The sequence below is a fragment of the Passer montanus genome, unplaced genomic scaffold (assembly GCF_014805655.1).
Source record: "Passer montanus isolate IOZ18808 unplaced genomic scaffold, ASM1480565v1 scaffold36, whole genome shotgun sequence".
NCBI classification, from domain to species: domain Eukaryota; kingdom Metazoa; phylum Chordata; class Aves; order Passeriformes; family Passeridae; genus Passer; species Passer montanus.
Genome location: NW_024368374.1, coordinates 4,006,606 through 4,026,178, shown reverse-complemented (window position 1 = coordinate 4,026,178; position 19,573 = coordinate 4,006,606). Strand labels below are relative to the sequence as shown.

The window sequence follows — 19,573 nt, the reverse complement described above, 5'->3', positions numbered from 1 at the left end:
CAACTTTGCTGTTACTTGGGTGTCCTGCTCAGAACATTGATAACCTGTCTCATATGTTACATCCACACACCAAGTCACTGTGAAGGACTTCTCATGATCTCCAAATGAGTTTTCCTTTTCCGAACTACTAATTCTCTGCAGAGCGTTCACAGAAATACTGAAGTCTTATATATGAGTATAATTTCCTTGCATCTGTTCCAAGTGATTAAATCACTACATGCTTGTATGGTCTTATTATGCAGCCTCCCACTTAATCCCTGCCCCCAATTTTGGAAATTATGAGGGGTGCTATGGCCATTTAAAATATTCTAGCAGTGCCAAAGTAAGCAAAAGCTGGTTGGATTGAAGAGCCTTTAGCACCACAAGCTATACTACTAAACAAAAATACTCTGAGACATGTCAGGCAACCAAAGGGTTCCATTTGTAGTATGCCAACATTAGTATTCCAGAAAGAAGTGCACCACAAAGAGTCAGAGCTAGTCAGAAAATAATTTTAAGAAATTAAGTTTCAAGAAGACACACTATATGAAGAGACAAACCAGTAATTTTGTGATCAACACTTTAGAAACTGCAACTGGCCACTACAGAGCACCAGTTAAAGGCTTCTGAAAGTTTTAGAACCCAAGTAAATTTCTGCATGAACTTCACTGAAGTTTTATGTATCCCTCCTCCTTGCCTAAGCACTAATTTCCAACAGTTTTATCCACTGTTTAATATTAAAAAAACTGTCTAAAATGTGATCTCTAGAAAAGCCATTCTATAACCCAATGAAAAAAATTTTAGAAGTGGCTGCTACTGTGAACTTGTCTGCTGCTAGTAAGAATAATCACTTAACTGTTCTAATATTAGTCACTTATTTTTAGCCGAGAGAAAGAGGAGTGCTAGAATGACTTACTAAGATGCATACCATAAGCATGCAGTAAGCAACAAATCACCATTAAGAACCAGTAATTTTTTTAAACCTGTGTACTACACAAAGCACCCAAAAGAAAACTGCTCTGAAGAACTTGCTGAAAAAACAGCTGCGTACAGAGTACAGGAGCTTACTGACACTGTTTGAGCTCAGCTTCCGAAGCCCAAATGTCTATGTCTGAGCCACTACTGTGGTTCTGAAGCACTGAAACTACCTAACCAATTCAGAGAGAACTAAAGAAATTTGCGCCAGCCAGCAGGATTACTTAGTGCGCTGCACAGACGTCCTCTGCCTGCAGAGTGGTAAACTGAAACAAAACACCTCAATTTTGTTGAGGCTGGAACTCCATTACTATCAACACTGAAAGGGGAGTGTGGTGTTTTTTTGTCTCGGGAGGAGAGTGGGAAGGAGTGGGGCTTCTTTTTTTTTTCCCCATAAAGTGTTAGCATGATAAAGTATAGTGATCGAGTTAGAAACTCACAGCTAAAGCGAGCTCGTTCTTCAAAACTCGCAAACACTAAACCGTCCCTTGCACCGTTAAGTCTCAAAGAGCGGAATTCGCCCAGCACAAAGGAGTTGAGACAAGTCCTCCAAAGGACACACACAAGAAGCAGGATACTTCATTCCACCACACGTCTTCAACTACACTCAAAACTGCTGAGCGAGCGAACTACTTTTAACCCAGCCCCTACACCAAAGCCGAAGCTCTCGCTGGAAATGAGCGCAGATGGCAATCAACCAAGCACCAGCACACACTGCTCCACTCGCGCCGCGCTCCGAGCTCTTCTCCCTGCGCGCAGCGCGGGCAGGGGAGCGGCGGCGCAGCCCCGGCTGGCCCCGCAGTGCCCGCGGCGGGCGGGAGGAAGGCGCTCGGCGGCCCGGGGAGGCTGCCTGGCTCCCTCCCTCCTTCCCGCCCTCCCCCGGCCGGGGGCCACACCAGCCCTTCCCGGCCGCCAACACGAGCAGGGGCGGCTCGCCCGGCCTGCTCGGCGGGCCCCAGACAAAGGAAGGAAGGAAGCGGGGACGAACCGGGGCGAAGAGGCGACGGCAGCCCGGCTCCCCCCGGCGAGCGCGGCCGCCGCATCCGTGTGCGCTCAGCCGGGGCCAACTCCGGCGGCGGGCGAAGTGACCCGGAGGGCACCGAGCGAGGCCGGCGAGCCAGAGGGAAGAGGAGGGAGAAGCGGCGGCGGGAGGAGGAGAGAGGAGCGGGGCCGGTGGCTCACCAGGATCCGCTTGAAGAGGTTGCTCTCCTTGGGCGGCAGCGGCACGGACGGCATGGCGCGGGCGGCCCTGGGACAGGCACGGCTGGCGGGGGTGGGGGCAGCCCGGGAGGGGCGGCTGTCGGTACGAGGGATGGGAGGAGGGGGGAACGCCGGGGAGGAAAAGCCCGAACTCGGCGGGGCGGCGGCGGCGGCACTTTAACTCATAGCCCTGCGCCGCCCGCCCTCCCCGCCGGCTCCCCCGTGCCCCTCTGCGCAGCTGCCGGGGCGCCTCGCAGCCCGCCTGACGCTGCAAAATGGCCGCCGGGGTCCCCTCGGCGCAGGCGCGGTGCCGCTCCCCCTCACAGACACCCCCTCCGCCCGCCCGGCCCCAGGGCACGGAGCGAGGATTCCCTCCGTGATTCCCTGCGCGATTCCCGGCGTGGCGGCTGAAGCGCTCCGCTCCCGGCGCTCAAACGGCCGCTTCGGGGAGCCAGGCTGCCCGCAAGCCTGGGAGGGAGGCGGCGTTGGGAAGGAGCGCAGCCTCTGTCGGCGGCGGGGCTCGGAGAGGCTCTGCGGGCTTGCAGTGCCCTGGCTGGTATTTAAGGAAACAACAGCAAACTTGGCAAAGCAGGCTTTGAGCAAGCGGGGACGGCCCCCGTCGCATTAAGGCATTTTCAGCAGTTGGTTATGTAAAACTTGCCGACACCATCGTGCGTCCACAGAACAGCGGCGTTTTTTCACCGCTTGGCTCCTTCACCGAAGGAGGTCTAAGGTCTTTATTTTTTTTTCTTGTTATTCCCAAAAATCATTCTTATAAACAAAACCAAGCCAAAACCACCAACAACCAGGAGTGCTAAAACTACATAGCCTAGGGCATTACTTAAAAGGAAAATTGGTTAAACTGTCAAGGTTACAACCGAATAAAAAGACCATCTTATGGGTAAAACAAACTAGGCGACTGCAATTAAAATCTCTGTTTATATAATTAACCTTTAAAAATATTAATTATATTTTGGCATTTACTTCAAAGTATCTTAGTTCTGTACTGATATGGCTACCCACCTACAGTCGAAGATGATGATCGATATCCCCAAGTAAAGCAAGTGTGTGCGAAACAGAAACTCACAAGAGCCAATTAGAAAGTCTGTGCACTTAATATATTTTATTTGGTACTCGGTGAGCAGATGGCTATGAGACTGAAGTTCCCAAGCAGCATGTCCTTGACTTGACATAAGCCTTGCTGAAGCTGATGACATGATAGCTGCTTTCCTTTCTGGCTAACAGAGGGAACAAGACAGTCGACAATTTCTTGGAAGAGAGTAACCTGCATGTCAGCCTAATAACTTGAAGACTAATAAGTAAAAAAAAAAAAAAAAAAAGAAAAAGAAAATAATATAAAGTATATGTTTTGATATGGTTCTTTATAGCTGAGCCATCAAGTTATGGACACTTTTAGTGAATGGTTGTTGGTTACCACAGTGTTTTGTTAATCTCTCTAGATGTATGGTCTGTCATAAGGATTATCTCTATTGTGTTTATTTCTCACTTTTTTGTTCTGGCATGCTTCTAATGATGTCAGCAGGGTCACTAATGACAGTATGTGTTTTCCACATGCAGTACCCAATTTATTGTTCTTTCTGCTATATGCTGTAATAGTGCTGCATTGGGTATCCAATTTTTACAAAGCAGGAGTATTACTGAGAGGGATGGCAGCTTGGCTTTGCCCTGCAGCATCATTTTCAGAGCCTGTTTGTACCATGGCATGTCTTCAGCACTTCTAACAACTAGCTGAAGCCTCGACTCTATGAACCCTAGTTTCTGTCATGGCAAAAGACTTATTATGCCTCTGTTTGGACTGAATGATAAACCGATGCATCATGGAGAATAGTCAGGCAAATGTGGTGCTAGGTGGACCTTTGATTTGAAGCAATAAGGCTGTTTTTGATAGCTAAAGGTCTCTGTTTCCTGATAGTACAAACACTGGAAAGAATGCTGTCTGAAAGTAGGCAAAATTGCAAATAAGAGGCAGGGGTTCAATTTGCATCTAGATGTGTCCATATTAAAAGTCTGTTAAAAGCAGCAAGAAAAGGAAAGCAGGGAGGCAATAAAAGAAACGTTTGTAGGCTAGCTGGGAGAGAATAAACAAAGAAATTAGCTTTGTGGGAAGGCAGAGCTCCAACTGAAAGTGAGGTTTGGGAGCGCAGTCAAGAAAACTTCTTGTCATTTAATCCCACTGTGCTGGGCAAAACAAAGCTCTCTCTACAGGCTTTGTTAATAAACAGGACTGTATTCAAGACGCGTATGATTCTGTCACCATTTTTTCCTTCAAACAGAAAGATTGCAGAAGTCTGAACTGTTTGGGCTGAAAGGGGAGAACAATATTGAAGTGTTACATACAGGGTAACAAGTTTGCTATTTTTGCGGGGAGATGCTCACACACCACTAAACCCAGTTAGGGCCCCTGCGTGGGCATGGACCTGCCTTCAAGCCAAGCATGTTGCAAGGCCTGGAGCCTGTTCTGTCTGATGAGCCATCCCTTTGCCTCCAGTTTCTAAGTTGGCAGATTAATAGTGCTGGGTTTTAAAGTACAGGACCACCGTGTGTATCCTGAAGCCCCAGAGCCCAGCTGTCTTACTGCTGTCACTCTTCCCTTCTGCAGCCAATGTCACTGGGCTGCTCAGGAAGGTGATGGCACCCTGCCCCAAAGAGCCCATGCCCCATAACCCCTTATCCTCACCAGCTCCATCAGCAGCTGCTGCTTCAGCCATGCAGGTTTTATGCCATTGAAACAAGCTGTGAGAGGGGTAGAAGCAGATTCCACATCCTTCATACCCAGTTCCCATACTGCAGTCTAAAAGCACAGGGTAAACTTAGTGAAAGAGTGTATCTTCCATGTTTTGAGTATGAGCTGCATGGACAGGTCCTGTGGTGCATGGTCCCTGGCAGCCCTGCTGGCTGCACAGACTCCAGCCTTGGCTTGGCTGTGTAGCCCCTCCGTGCTCTGCTGCCTGGTAGGGAGGGAGCAGGACTTTGTTCCAGTCTCTATTTTCACACTTAAGTTAAAACATTCACCCACAAGGCATAATAAACCTGAACATGATCATGTTTAATCAGAGGATTTAATGCAAGAACCATTACTGGCTGGAGTAGAAGCTGATTTGATTTTCCTTGGCCTACCTTCTTCTTTTTAAACCAATTTTGGAGCATGAGGTCTACTTGCAGTTTCAAGTTATTAGGTTCTTGGTTGTCCTCCCAGAGAGGACCTTCCCAATATTTTTAAGTATCAAGTTGCACATTTAGAGTACCAGTGCAAGTACAATTTTATTATTTCGTTTCACTGAGCCCCAGAAGTCATAGTAGAAGAAGAGGCAGGCCTGGGGAAGATTTCAGGGTGCTGTTTTCTGTGGACCAACTCTCGGGTGGGTCCTGTTCTCTGGAAGTGGTTTTCCATCTGTCTGCCTTGCCTCCTGTACCCACGGGTTGAGCAGAGCCAGAACCTGTCCTCAGGCCTAAACAAGCGGTTAGTTGTCATTCAGGCGCTGAGCTTTGATCCCAGTCCTATGCATTCATTGGTCCCGTTTTCAGTCTTTTGAAATATTTACCATGCCAAATCCCAGTGATGTTTTACATGCCAAATACAAAAATTTTACCTTATTTTTTTTAATTTTGTAGAATGACAGTAGCTGAGAAGAAAGGTATTTTGGTGGTTATAGGTATAAAAACCCATTGCTTAAATTTTTTTAAAATTTTAACTAGGGAGGTAGTGGTATAATATTTAATAATAGCTTTTAAAATGTCCACATAAATAATATGTTTGAAAGCATACTTTATGAGGAAGCTGCAGCAAACTAGCATAGTCATAATCAGAATGGCAATTTTTATTAATATTTTGTTTGCCTTTAGTAGAATAGCAATAATTCATTTTAAATAGAATTGAATGGTAAGCTTTGACACAAAGTGGAGATTAATGTGATTTTATTCAGATGTCTCTGAAATCAATCAGATTGGCAGGGCGGGGGCTGCCTTTGCCGCCGGCGTGGCCCAGGCGCTGCCCGGGCAGCGGGGGGGACGGGAAGCGCGTTTTCCCGCAGGCATGCTGGGACTGGGAGTGCGCGCGCTGCACTTCCCGTCCGCCGCGCGCCCGCGGGCCGGGCCGGGATCCCAGCGGCGTCCGGGAATGCGGACGGTGAGTGCCGGAGCCCCGCCGGGCAGCGGGCAGTGGGCAGCCCCCACCCCGCCGCTGCTCCCGCTTCTCCCTGCCCGCTCCTGTCCCTGCCCGCTCCTGACTCTCCCTGCCCGCTCCTGTCCCTGCCCGCTCCCGCCTCTCCCTGCCCGCTCCCGCCTCTCTCTCGCTGCCCCTTGAGCCCCGCAGCGGCTCTCGGGGGCTCTGCTGCGGGGCCGTGGTGGAGGCGGAGGTGTGCAGGACGTGCTCCCGCGGCTCGGGCTGCTCCTGATCCGGTGGGCCAGCCCTGGAGTGCCTCCTCCTGCCGGCACCTGCCAATTCCTGTGTGCCTAAGTGCTGCTGCGTGGCGCCGGTCGCATCCTTGGTTGTTACAAACGCATTTTATGTTTGTAACTTCCGAAAGTGTTGGCAAGATTGAGAGCTCTTTCCTGTCTTGAAATTGTTTTTTAAAAATTATTATTTTAATTGGGCAGTTACAGTTGTCACTTTTGCTTACTGGTTTTCGATTTGTGGTGTGCACGAGGTAGTTTTAATCACATTTAAAAGTTATTAAAATCTGGTTTGGAGATCAATTAATAGGTCATCTAATGCTTATAGCTCCATAAAAGTTATATGTCTGTTTATGCAAATAAGGTGTGGCAGCCCCATTCTGAGAAGGAGATACATTTTTTATTTAACATAACAAAATTATTTTTGAAGCTTCTGACTTCCTTGAAGGCTTGAAGGTCTGTGTTATTTCATTTATTTCATTATCTTTTTTTTTGCTTTTAAACCCAAGAATTTTATTTCTGAGAGCTCAGGCAAAGCAATACAGCAAATTTGTTATTATTTGAGTACATTGCTTCTTAACTACACCAGTAAAAGTTAGCTAGATGGTTGTAATTGATATGTTTAATTAATGTATTGGAATAAAATATAGCATTAATGATTTAAAATTGAGTTGATGATGGTCAGCACTTAGCCAAACAAAAATGGGCCATGCTGATCCTGGAGCAAGTCCATATTCATCAGCAGAATTAGGTCTCTTGGCACTGAGTCCACTTATGCCTAAATCTAGGATCATAGATGATGAGCCTGATTTTGTGCCTTTTGCTGTGTTCCTGGTGAAGGGAAGAGGATTCCTCTGCTGCAACTGGTTTTAGTCACTATAGCAATCCAGGAGGGGTATAATTTGCTTTCTGTATGTTAAAGCAGCCTTGAAGTTGCTGCTGTGGATTCGATAGCAGCTGCTGGCTGGGGAATCTGGCAAGGGTGCAGAAGTAGAATAAAGGTCCTTGCCTCCTTCTGTAGGTAGTAAAACAAGCATTAAGATAAGATGCAGTATTTCTGATTCTACTGCATATTGCTCTTTCTTCTTTATGGACAAATGCATGTCAGTAAATAGGTGAGAATAGCGGGTGAGTTGAATAGTTGGAGTGTCACAGTAATTTGTTAGTAAAATGCATGAAGATGCACAGAAGGTCTTGTCACTGATGAGTAAAAAATAATTTTGTCAGGAAACTGAAATGTGTGTTTCTGGATCTTGTTGCAAAAAGGTTCATGCTCTTATTTTCTCAGAATCCACTTTTTTGTAGAAATCAGTGGGCAGATGGGACCGTGGCACTGGCAGGGTTACTAGAAATGCTTCTTTGTATGTTAAACCTTTTCTGTGGGAGTAGCCCTAGACTAAGTGTGATCTCAGTGTTGTCTTCCTGGTAGAGTCTTGCACTCCAGTATAAAATTTTAGAGCACAGTAGTAATTCATAACATAGTTTGCAATGTTGATGGTATAAGAGGAAATGATCTTTCATAGAGCAGCTAAGGGGAGCCTGGGTTTTATAAAACTGTAGGCCAAATGTCTCAGATAAATATTGGAGTTGTATTTCAGAGTACCTGCTTCTTACTCACTTTTTGGATGGAAAATATTACGTTGTTTAAGTGTAAATACATCACAGTAAGGAGTATGCAGGGGACATAAAGCACATAAAGAAGTTCTCCTGTCTTTTTCATGTATGAGTGAGTGATTTTTTTTTGTAAGTGCATTGCAGTCCTATTGACTGATATGTTGTGTGGTCATCTACTAATGTCCTCCTTTTATGGTAGTGGATATAATTTGGCACATAATTCTGGACATTTCTTACATTCTCTGCATAGAGTTCTTTACCTCTAGTATTGATTTGCCTTCTCAGCAACATTTTTCTTTCATCAGTAAGGCATGAAATGTTTGGATTTTTCTGATGAGACATATGGCAAATGAAGCTATTGTCAGTAAAGCCTCACCCACAGGAGCTTTTCCATAGTTTAAAAACCTGTTTGGAGAGAGGAGAGAAAAGACTTTTTCCAACCCTCAGTGAGAACAATGGTAATGGTAAGAGCTTCTGATTTAAACTGGGACTAAAACAGGAATACTTTTGTCGATGACAGTTGCATTTGTGTCGGTGTACTCAAACCAGGATATGGGCTTGATACTGTCCTTGTGTTTGTTTGTTGTGGGGTTTTTTAACTAGAATGCTTTATTTTTCTAGATAACAACACTGGTCAATGTACTGTGAACTTTTAATTTCAGGTGGTGGAAAAATAAGAAACAAAATGAAGCCTTTCCGAAAGGTCTGCCTTTTCAAGAGCCTGCTTGCCAATTGCTGCTGTCACAGCCAACTTGACAGCTGTCTTCTCCCTCCTGTTGCAAAGAAGATAGGCTGCATGGTGGGACTGCACAACCATGGATTTTGGAGGCCAAAACCTTTATTGGACACAGCTAGATTCACTCTGTCTTTTAACAGTTGGCACAGGAAAAACCATCAGGATTCTCAAGCTTTGTGGAAGCACGAGGCTGTGCAGAAGTATCTGGAGTCTCTCAGCAAGGAATACCAGCAGGTTAGTCATCAGTTAAGTGCACACTCATTAAATGACTTTGAGCAAAGAACCCTGAGGAGAAGATGTGCCGATCTGTCCCCCATTGCAGCTGCGTTTCAAGAAATCAAAGAGGCTGAAAGAGAAGTTCAGGAGTTAGAAGCAATGTGCACAGGTAAAGGAAAACACGTCTACTTGCTTGCTTCAGAACAGCAGCTGTGCTTGTGATAAATGTCATTGGCCAGCCTTTGAGGAAAGCTTGTAAGTTCAGTCAGCCATGGAACACTCCCTGGTCCTCCCTGCTCCCAGGAGCTTGTGTGCTGCAAGGGCTTTCTGCATCCAGTCACATCCCTCTGTTTTTCATCTCACCTCACTTTAGTTTGAGGTCTTAATATGGTAATTTTGGGGGAGTAGAGATTGTCTGGAACCTCAGGGATATCCGTCTAACAGAAATAGTTGGGAAGCATTAATTTTGAGGTTATTTTTTGGTTGAACTGAGAGCAGTTCGAACAGAAGAAAAAAAATTAGCGATGCTAAAACCTTTGATAGATGCAGACCTCAGCCGTGTTATTTAAAATGGGATTCCACCTGACCAGTTCAGTGATATTTATTGAGCAAATGACATGAACTTTCATTAGGCTCTGAGTTGTCCGCTTCCAATTTAAATGGCAAAAGCTAATATTTCTTTGAAAATATTTGGGGAGTCCTTTAAGGAATAAAGAATGATGGTTGTTTAAGAAGCTGCTGTTTTTCAGTGGTCTGCTACAGTAGAAGTTGTGGTAAAAAATAATTAAAAATTGTAACTGGTTTTTGCACCATTTAGGAATAAGAAAGTACAGAGGGAATAAATAAAAGAATTTACAAAATAAGTAATGGTGCAACATTTGGGAAAAAACACCAGTATTGTTACAAGTGTGAGAAGGTGCACACAGTAGGAAGGAAAAAATGGTAAATGCTTACCACTGCTACAGTGGTAAGTATTCAGCCAAGAGAGGGAAACGCTGACCTGCAGAGAATGGGGTTTGCATTAAAGCAGTGAAGGAGGGGAAAATCAAAGGACAGGAGAAATCAGTACCCAGCAGTGTAAACGGAGGAGGACATGGTGCTTTTCAGAGAGAGAGACAAGGGGTGTGGACAAAACAGTAAGAGACATAATAAAATAAATATGTAAATGTATCTTATTTAGATAGGTAGAAAACAGTTGTATACTTCAGTTTTTAAAAATAAAATATGTTTGTGCTTTTGGAAAAAAGTGCTTATTTAAAATGTTTTAATCCTCAGCCCTCTCTAATTCTCTTCACTGGAGAAAAGTGGAGAAAGAGTGAAGGAGACAAGGTACAAAAATTTAATGCTGAAAGATAAATGCTCTTGAAAAGTATTAAGAAAACTGGAAAATCAATATTTCAGCTTAGGCTGTTTTTGAAGCAAATGAATATAATGAAGACTTCTCTAATTCCATAAGTTATGATGTGGAGAGATGGTGTGAGGTCTAGTTGAAAGAAGGGAAAAGAATGGTAAAAAGTTACAGCCAGTAAATTAATTAAATAGAGCCACATTATTCTGTCTGTACCATTTATCCTGTTGCCAGGTTAAAACACAGACATCCCCTTCCTTTGGCTATTCACTGTTTTCCACTTAGCTCCCTAATTGACCCTCTTCTCTCTGCTACCTGAATTCCTGACAATTGATGTAGGATTTTATATTTGCAACACTCAGTGAAGCAGAAAAATATTTCCCAGTTTCCCTCTGGTGACGTGAGTCACAAGGTAGGTTAAGTGAATTCTGTTTTGAAGGGAGGTAGGAATGGGATACCAATCCTTTGAACCTTAAGCTCACTGGTCACCACCAGACTGTTGACAGTAGTTAATTTGATACTGTTTATCTAACTGATCAATACTTTTTGGACCAGCTAGAAGCAATTGAGAGTCCAGGTTTATGCTGCATCTGAGACAAACCTATTGTTTCCATGCTGGCCACAAGGCAGAAGGTTTTCACCTTCTCTTTGTTGCTTTGTTCCCTCATTCTTACTCGCAGCTGCTCAAAGCTGGCTTCAGCCATTCCCTCCTCATTTGTGTTGGTAATTGTCCAGTTGTAATTTAAATCCAGTTCAACTTGGCATGGTAAAAATGTGTGCTTATTCAATCAGACTTGCTTTTTAATTTCAGTGAGTTGAACTGTTTCACTTTCTGGTGAGTAGAAAAGTGGACAGAAAGATGAAAAGGAGAGGGGTTTCCCTGTTTCAGCAGTGACAGGTTTTCCACTTGTCTCCAACTGTCTTCCAAGTTTCTGTTTTGTATAATCTGTTGCTAACTGATCAATGTTTTTTGTTACTGTGAGCTGGAGCCTCCATAGCAGAAAAGGCTTGGAGCTTCTGTGAGCTTTACCTGAGAATGTGTTGTAGTTTGTTAGTAAGCTCTAAAATGTGGGATGGGGCAGTCTAATCACAGGTAAAATATCTGCTGCTCCTTCTAGCACACCTGGAAAATAGTGTCATTGAGTTAGCAATGTGTATCCTAGCTTGGGCTGCTCTTATTTGAGTATTTTATGCTGGCAAAACACTACAAGCTTTTCTGAGCTGCAGTGCATGTCTTTGGACAGCTGTGTTATAATTTGCTCTAGGTGAGATTGGCTAACATGTATTCCTCTTGTTCGAATTTAGAACTAGGCAGCAGAGATGAGAAACAACTTCTAGAGCTTGCCTTAGAAGAGAAGGAAAGCTTGGATAGAAAAATGAACATGTTGTGCAGAAAGGTGAGCCTGAGGTAAAATTTTACAGCTTTGAAAATAAAGATGTCAGAAAAGCTTTCCTCTATGATCTTACTAATAGATTCTGACACTTGAGTTTAATGAAACAGAAGTCCAGCTTCTGTATTCTCCCTGATAAGAAGTGGCAACATTAATTATTAATGAGCTTCTTAGTGACAATTGTGTCTTAGGAGATGATTGAGTAATTTCTCTTGCTTGCTTGTCTGTCTTCAAATGCTGAAGGGGATTAAAAAAGTGGTGAGTCTGTGCTACTGAGATTTGACATAACATCCTAGTAACTGTGGTAGTGGACCATGCGCACTTGAGGGATTTCTGATTAGAACTTGCAGTCCTTCATTTTCTCTTCAGCTGACAGCATCCCATGAGTGGGGAAAATAAAAGCAAAGAAGTTGAAACAATTCAGTGGAGACCACTGTGTTTGGGCTCATTTCGATACTCAGACTGAAATAATACGAAATGTGACTTTCTGAAAAATAAGATTATTGTAAAGATTGTCTGGGTTAGTTAATAACTTTGTCTTCATAGGTAGCTGGGGCTGGGGTGAGTGACCTGGCACCTGACTTGGCAGGACTGGACTTTCATCTCGCTTTCATGTGGATGCGCTAGCATGTTGCATTTTCACACTGATTGCACTGAGTTGCAATGGTCATTGGACAGCTTTTAGTCCTACTTAACTAGCTTGTCAAAGGAAGGCAGTGGTTGTGTGTGCTCAGGCTGTGGCAATTCTGAAGTGTGGCTGTAAATTTGATTAAGAGAAGATCCAGGGTCATGACAGAGATAATGGCATTCTGTTTTTTTTTTCAGCTTTTCCAGCTTCTAGTGCCAAAGGAAAAATATGATAGAAGTCCTGTCATATTAGAAGTGACAGCTGGCAGAACAACTGGAGGTCAGCAAAGCCCCTACAGTGAAGATTACTTCCAACCTCCATCCAACACCATTAAACCTCTTATGGTTTATTCTTAAAGCTTTTTTTATACTTTACTGGCATAAAGTAATACTTTCTAAAGATGAGCATTAACCTGCCTAATGACTGGGGTTAGAGTTGCAGATAAATCTAAAAAGTGCTGTTTATGTGGTAATGCCTTTTAATTTTTAGGGGACATCTGCCAACAGTTCACTAAAGAAATGTTTGACATGTACCAGAGCTACGCCGACTACAAACGTTGGACCTTTGACATTGTGAACTATACCCCGGCTGAGATAGGTACAGCAGTTCTTCAGAGATTCCAAGACAACGGAATACAGTTTCTCTGCTGTATTTGTCATACACTATTTGTCTCTCCAGGAGGCTTGCATCATGCTGCTGCTCATATTTCAGGAGAGAATGTCTACAGGCATCTGAAATATGAAGGAGGGACTCACCGAGTCCAGCGAATCCCTGAGACGGGCATGTCATCAAGAATGCAGCGTATTCACACTGGGACAATGTCAGTCATTGTCCTCCCTCAGCCAGAGGAGGTAAACTGTTCATTGGTTTGGTAAGGGGAACCCTGCTCACCCATTTTGGCATTAGTGTAGGTGTTATTTAAAACTATGTTACTGTTTTGGGGATTTCATGATAACCAAGTGCTTCATGCAAGTCTCAGCAAATGAAACACAGTGCTCTGACTGGGAGGTGATAGTCCTTGGCTTTGTACTTTACGTGTATAAATGGATCATCAGAAGCAACTTTGCATAGATTTGATGTTGCCTGAAATGGCATGTAAGTGGGTGATTATTTCTTTTAAGTGTTCCAGCCCCAACACTGACAAGGCTCACTGCTGTGAGTAAGCCAATTTTAAATTACATCACATACTAAGACACAGAATATATCCAAGAAAATACTCAGTGTTCATAGTGATGGGATTCTGTACATCCTTTTGATTTTTTTTGTTTCATGTAAATTATTGGTGCTCTTCTCTGGTAAATCAGGGACAGTCTCCTTTGAATGTGTTGGCTAGTCTGTCTGAGATCTCACTGATATGAACAGTTCTCACTTAGACCACCATTTTACACAAAAAAATAAACAAAACCAGATCCTGTAGGCTTTTCCTGCACTTTCTCCTGCTTCTTCATTATACTTTACTTGCAACATTGATCAGATCTGAATGTTCCTTTCCCATCCACTGAGCTCAAACTATGGTCCAGGTCATCATGGCCTCCTATTTCCAGTGTGGCAGTCCTTACTTGAATAGATCTGGATATGCCTGTTTTCTCCTCAGATGATTCTAAGTACTGTTGCAAGGATCATTCAGGTTTGACTCATGAACAAGATCCTTGCACTGCTGTTTAGAAGTGGTTTTAAAATATTTGCTTATTTCTTAGCCTCTCTGCCAAAGCTAGTGGTTTTGCAAACTGTGATTGTGTTTTGTTTGACAAACACACATGCCTTGTTTTGTGAAGGACCTGGAGTAAGAATTTGAAAAACGAAGTGAAATCTTTAAGGCATCATTTGCTTTTCAGAGATATTTGATACTGCATTTTTTAAATTTTAATGATTATGATTGTTACTTAGGAGCAGTTGTAAAGGAGCAATTTTTTAAGAAGTCATTTCTTATTAATGCTGACTGTCACTGACATCCAAATATTTTTAGAATGAGTAGAAAGTAGTAATTTTCTTTGATTCTAGGTTGATGTTAAAGTGGATCCCAAAGATTTGCGTATAGATACGTTCAGAGCCAAAGGAGCAGGAGGGCAACATGTTAACAAAACTGATAGTGCTGTGAGGATTGTGCACCTTCCTACAGGTAAGTCTGGCTGTACTTTGCACTCTTAATCCCACTGACTCTGTATCTTGAAAAGGAAGCTTGTGATCCTGCAGGTTGTCTCTTGCAGGGCTGGGCCTTATACCAAAAAAAAAGACAAGTAGCCCCTTCTGTTTCTATCCCTCTTGTAGCCTGGCAGTGTGAGAAAGGAGCTGTGTACCAGGGGCACAGTGATTATGTCAGTTCTGTCTTCAGAGAGAGGGTTTAATGAATACACTGTCTTTGAAGGATGAAAGAACAAATGGAGGGTGACAGGAATGGGGAAGAAGATGTAAATAATTTGTACTGTATGCTCTGTACCTTCAGCAGTAATTGCCACTGGCAAGCAAGGGCATGCTTAGCCTAGCTGGAATCTGTGTAGTTACATGACTGATTAAAAAGAAGGCTTGAAGGTCTTCATTCAGTACTAGATAATGCTATCATATATTGGATAGAAAGGAAAATGTATATTGATGGAAGGACCACTCTGTCTTTTTTGGGATTTGTTTTATTGAAACTCAGTGGGCTTCTCTCCATAAGATGCAGAATCACTTTAGGCACGGGAAATAAGGCTCACCACTGTTAATTAGGCACCCATTTCTCCTAGAATAATGAATTTTCCAGTCTCCAAGGGCTTATCTGGACTAAGATTTTAAAAACTTGTGTTACACTCTTTTAAACAGGCTCTTGTAGACTGTTCAAATTGCATTTTTAACATATGACAGCTAATTGGAGTGAACCCAGTTTCTTACTACAATGTCAGAAACTTGATTGCTTAATGAAATTTTAAAATATCCCTGACTTTTCTGTAGCATAGAACAAAACCCGCCCGGTGCAGCTGTGACAAGTTTTAAAACGCACTAATGGTTCTAGCCAGTGTGTAAGGCCTTACAAACCAGCACTGCAGTAGGTTTCATTTGCCTAATGTGTCAGAATGAATTCAGCTTGTTTGTTCTGTGCCCTGATGGGCTCTGGGGTGCCTGTGCTTTGTGCAGGGCTGGCAGTGGAGTGCCAGCAGGAGCGGTCGCAGCAGCTGAACAAGGAGATCGCCCTGCGGACACTGAGAGCGAAGCTCTACCAGCAGGTGCTTGAAAAGCAGCTCAGTCAGGAGCAGAGCGCCAGGAAGCTGCAGGTGAGGCAAGCGGTGCTGAGATCTGTCTTGTAGATTTGTTTCTCATCTCTTTGGGTGGAGGGGACAGAGCAAGTGAGAGTGTGTGTCTAAATGAGGGGTGCTTGTAAGGGAGGAGAATCTTGTGCTTCAAAATGGTAAGTCTGCCTTTACTTAGCCCAGTGCAATGGCATTGTAGACTTCTCAGGCAATGAAAAGAGACATCAACTGTGGCTGGAAAGAAGGGTCAAAAGACTGGCTGAAAGTTTTCAAAAGGGAAAAGTCAACATCGTGTACTGAATGCCCCCATTAAGGCCAGAGTTGCACAAATTGCGCATCAGTAAAAAGTTACATTCGATAAAAACTAGGATCAGGAATTCTCAGAAGTTTCTAAAGGACACTATTTTAAGGCCATACGGAGGTTTTGAGAGAAACAAGTAAATGAGCAATCCTGCCACTATGCAATTAAGTAGCAGCTTATTTGATACAGTTTAGGTAACCTTTTGAGGAAGAAACAGCTTCTGGAAGAGTTACCTCAAGTTAGGCTGCAAAGTGTGCTTTTCGCTTGAAGTGTCCTGTCATTCTTTTCCCATTCTTTGAGTATTTTCCCATTTGTGGTTCAAACTTCAGCAGTGATCTATTGGAATAAAAATGCTTCAGAAGTAGGGAATTACTCAGTACTCCAGATTTTCCAGCTCAGCTATTTAGTCACTTATTTCAGGTTGGATTTAAGTGTATTGTCCCTGCAGATTATTAACCCCATCTTTGTAAGCAGTGAGCCATTTATCTTTTGTTATTAATTTCAGTTTGAGAGCCTTCAAAGCTGCATAAAATATTTATATTTATATTTATATTCATTTATATGACACGTGTGGAAAATAAGGCAAAAGTGAATTACCTTTCCTAATGCTTTGGAATTTATTCAAGAAATTCCATGTTCTAAATACATGTGTTGAGTGCAGATGAAATTTTCACCAAAGCCCACTGAAACGGACACCTATTTGTTTCTCTGAGCGTTTTTTAGCATTTAATTTTCCATTTTAGTGGAGACCACAGTGTTTGGTGAGGTGTTTAATCCCAACAGTGCTACATTTGGGTTTCTGCTTCAAGTTAAAATTGTTGTTTGCACTCTTACACTTCACCACTAGAGGGTAACTTCACTTCTTACTCTAAGTCTCTTTTGGTGCTAATGTCTGACAGCCACACATTGACTGTGCTGCTTCCATTATTAATGGAGCCTATTTTCATTATTTTGTGTGGAAGCTACATCCCTCTCTCCCCCCAGAAAACCCCACTTGGGTATTTTTTGAAGTAAGGGCTTTGGTACCTAACACAGCCTTTGAAAGCTGTGTGGTTCTTTCAGCTACAGAGGGGGAACAGAAATGTGCTGGAGGATGTAGAAACTTGGTGTGTGATACAGAATCACAGACAGTACAGCTCAGTAATGCCAAGCCAGTGACCACTAGGTTGGTAGCTGGAACAGGCTAATCTATTACAGTTTATTTTGAGCATCCTGTTCTAGAGTACTATTTGGTTTTTTTAAAACTCAACAGATTTTGTTTTTTTCCTGCTTTGCTGCAGTTGGGAACAAGAGCCCAGTCAGAGAGGATTCGTACTTACAACTTCACCCAGGACAGAGTGACTGACCACAGGATCTCATATGATGCACGCAATATCAAGGTAAGGGCTCCTTATGAGAGCATTCAGATACTCACATTTACCATAAAAAGAAAAAACTAACTTAGTGAGTACAAATTAAGATATAGATATCTGTCTATGAAGAAAGTAGCCAGTTTTGCTCTAGCAGAACACTAGATTTAGAAAGCTTAAACTTTCCTTCCTGCCTTCTTGTAGTCTTAGAGATTACTGGCACAGGCTGTAGCTCACTGGCTGCTACTTCTTTGTGTGTTTTTCTCCTACCATGTGAATGGAAAGTGACCAAGCATGTAGTTCTTAATGAGATCCATGAGTCATTTGGCCAAACTGGGCAAGTGACATTTGAGATTCTTGAAGCATAGTACATCCAAACCAAAAACCTGACAGGAAGGACTTTTTATTTTTGTTAGGCCATTTTTTCCTCCTCCTAATGCTGGAGTAAAGAACGAGAAAAGCTTTTATGTTTGCATTGCAGGCCACAGTTAAAAGAAACTGAAACTGGAATGTTTTAATTTTAAGATTATCTGACATCCTGTGTCTGAGTAAATATCTGCATATGGCTTGAATCTTACTGATTGTTCAACCTGGAAAACAGACAGCTTTGGGGTGACCTAATTGCAGCCTTCCAGCATTCAAAGGGAGCCTACAAGAAAGAAGGAGATTTTTACAAGACCATGTAGTGACAGGACAAGGGGGAATGGCTTCAAACTAAAATAGGGTACGTTTAGATTAGATATTAGGAAAAATGTCTTCACTGTGACGGTGGAGAGACACTGGAGCAGGTTGCCCAGTGAAGCTGTGGGTATCTCATCTCTGGAAGTGTTCAAGGCCGAGTTGGATGGGGCTTTGACCAACCTGGTCTAGTGAAAGCTGTCCCTGCCCCTAGCAGCGGGGGCTTGGAGCTGGATGATCTGTCCTGTACCTTCCAACCCAGGCCATTCTATCATTCTGTTTATTGGGGTTTTTTACAATGGGAAAAGACCCCTAATAATGGATTTTTAAAAAATTAATTTATGAAAAACAAAGTTTAGGGTGAGCCCTCAATATTTTGGCTTAGGTATCCACTTTGCTCTAAGCGCTATTGCATAAGGAGAAACACTTTTCCAACTGTACCCACAGGTGTCCTGGCTAACTCCAGAGGATGCAGGGCATACATGAATATGAAATGGCTCATAGTTAATGGCAGAGGAAATAGTTCCTCAGGGTTGCATAAAAGTGGCTTTTGTTAGTCAGTTCCTTAGTGTTTGGATCTTTCTTGAGTGAAACTGAAACCATAAAGTGCCTGACAAAAGTTAGTTGAGCTTTGCTTGCAAAACAGCCTCACTCTTGCTGTGGCCAACAGTATTTGAATGAGGTTCTTCAATCCTTGATTGTTCTTGCAGGGAATTTTCATGTAGGTACATGGGTTACATGAAACCAAGGCAGTAGCTGCTTTTATTGCTGCCAGAATCCATGTGCCTTGCACAGGCAGGCAGCTGATGTCCTGCTGCTGTCCACAACTGCTGCTTTCACATGGAAGGGACCTGCAAGGATGAGCAAGTGGAGGGACTGCAGGCAAAGTGCATTTCAGGGGTTTGAGTAGTTGGTGTTTCAGAATAATGCTGAAGAACAGTTAGTAATAATTTTGTCTGCTTTTGTTTTTCATAGGAAATTCTAAGTGGGAAAGAAGCACTGGATAAGCTAATCAACAGACTACTGGAGTTTGCAGAGATAGAGGCTGTCACCCAATATCTAGAAAATTTGCAGGCTTTAGAAGGAGGAGGCTGAAGACCTCAAGGAGAATTAAAACAGAATTGTTGTGTTTGGTAATTGAATAAAACAGATGTGTTTGTTAGATGATATGTTGATTAAAACCTATTACTCTGTTTTTCAGGGTGTGATACTATTCTTTTTGTATCTTGGTGCAAGTGGGTTGAATTTATTGCAGCAGCCCTGGCAGAAAAGCATCAGCTTGGAGTTCTGTATGCACACTCCTCCTGTCTTGGCAGCTGGGCTTTGTTAAGCTGATCCTTCTCTTGACAGTATCACACTGGAAAGGCACGGAATTGTGGTGGTGGAGCAGAATAAATACCACATAGTGCACTTTTTATTTGGTGGTGGGAGATGTTTCTCTCCAGGTGAAAGAAACTGAGCTCCCCTAACATAGTCTAGAATCTTGCCTCCTGAATACTATTTGGTTTTTTTTTCCACTTA

At 43.1% G+C, this 19,573-nt stretch overlaps 2 protein-coding genes across 6 annotated transcripts in view; one reads left to right on the top strand and one right to left on the bottom strand.

Annotated features, from left to right (window-relative positions):
* The window catches only part of NAA16 (N-alpha-acetyltransferase 16, NatA auxiliary subunit), a 62,643-nt gene extending 60,307 nt beyond the window's left edge, over positions 1-2,336 (bottom strand). For 2 of the 3 annotated variants that reach the window (XR_005628363.1, XM_039716797.1), the window contains exon 1: positions 2,137-2,336. Coding sequence is in view for 2 of the 3 variants with exons in the window: in XM_039716797.1 (XP_039572731.1) it covers positions 2,137-2,190 (54 nt within the window). In the remaining variant the exon portion in view is untranslated. The remainder of the gene's footprint in view (positions 1-2,136) is intronic. The other variant, XM_039716796.1, reaches the window with a different exon arrangement.
* On the top strand, positions 2,025-19,252 carry MTRF1 (mitochondrial translation release factor 1). 3 transcript variants are annotated; one of them, XM_039716806.1, is made up of 10 exons: positions 2,025-2,154; positions 8,844-9,302; positions 11,787-11,878; positions 12,698-12,779; positions 12,990-13,097; positions 13,179-13,351; positions 14,502-14,619; positions 15,612-15,748; positions 17,306-17,404; positions 19,028-19,252. In XM_039716806.1, exons 2-10 carry the CDS (start codon positions 8,867-8,869, stop codon positions 19,145-19,147), a joined length of 1,365 nt encoding a protein of 454 aa, XP_039572740.1. In that variant the 5' UTR covers positions 2,025-2,154; positions 8,844-8,866; the 3' UTR covers positions 19,148-19,252. The 3 variants fall into 3 exon arrangements, with proteins under 3 accessions (XP_039572740.1, XP_039572739.1, XP_039572741.1); XM_039716805.1 differs by lacking the exon at positions 2,025-2,154 and having other exon boundaries at positions 8,804-9,302; XM_039716807.1 differs by lacking the exon at positions 2,025-2,154 and having other exon boundaries at positions 9,029-9,151.
* The last annotated feature ends 321 nt before the right edge of the window (positions 19,253-19,573 follow it).

Bases quoted from the DNA above. Each gene is read 5' to 3' on its own strand.
- MTRF1 (XM_039716805.1), top strand. From the start codon at position 8,819: ATGTACTGTGAACTTTTAATTTCAGGTGGTGGAAAAATAAGAAACAAA. The intron at 14,620-15,611 runs GTAAGTCTGGCT...TGCTTTGTGCAG, and splicing joins GATTGTGCACCTTCCTACAG to GGCTGGCAGTGGAGTGCCAG. The intron at 15,749-17,305 runs GTGAGGCAAGCG...GCTTTGCTGCAG, and splicing joins AGAGCGCCAGGAAGCTGCAG to TTGGGAACAAGAGCCCAGTC.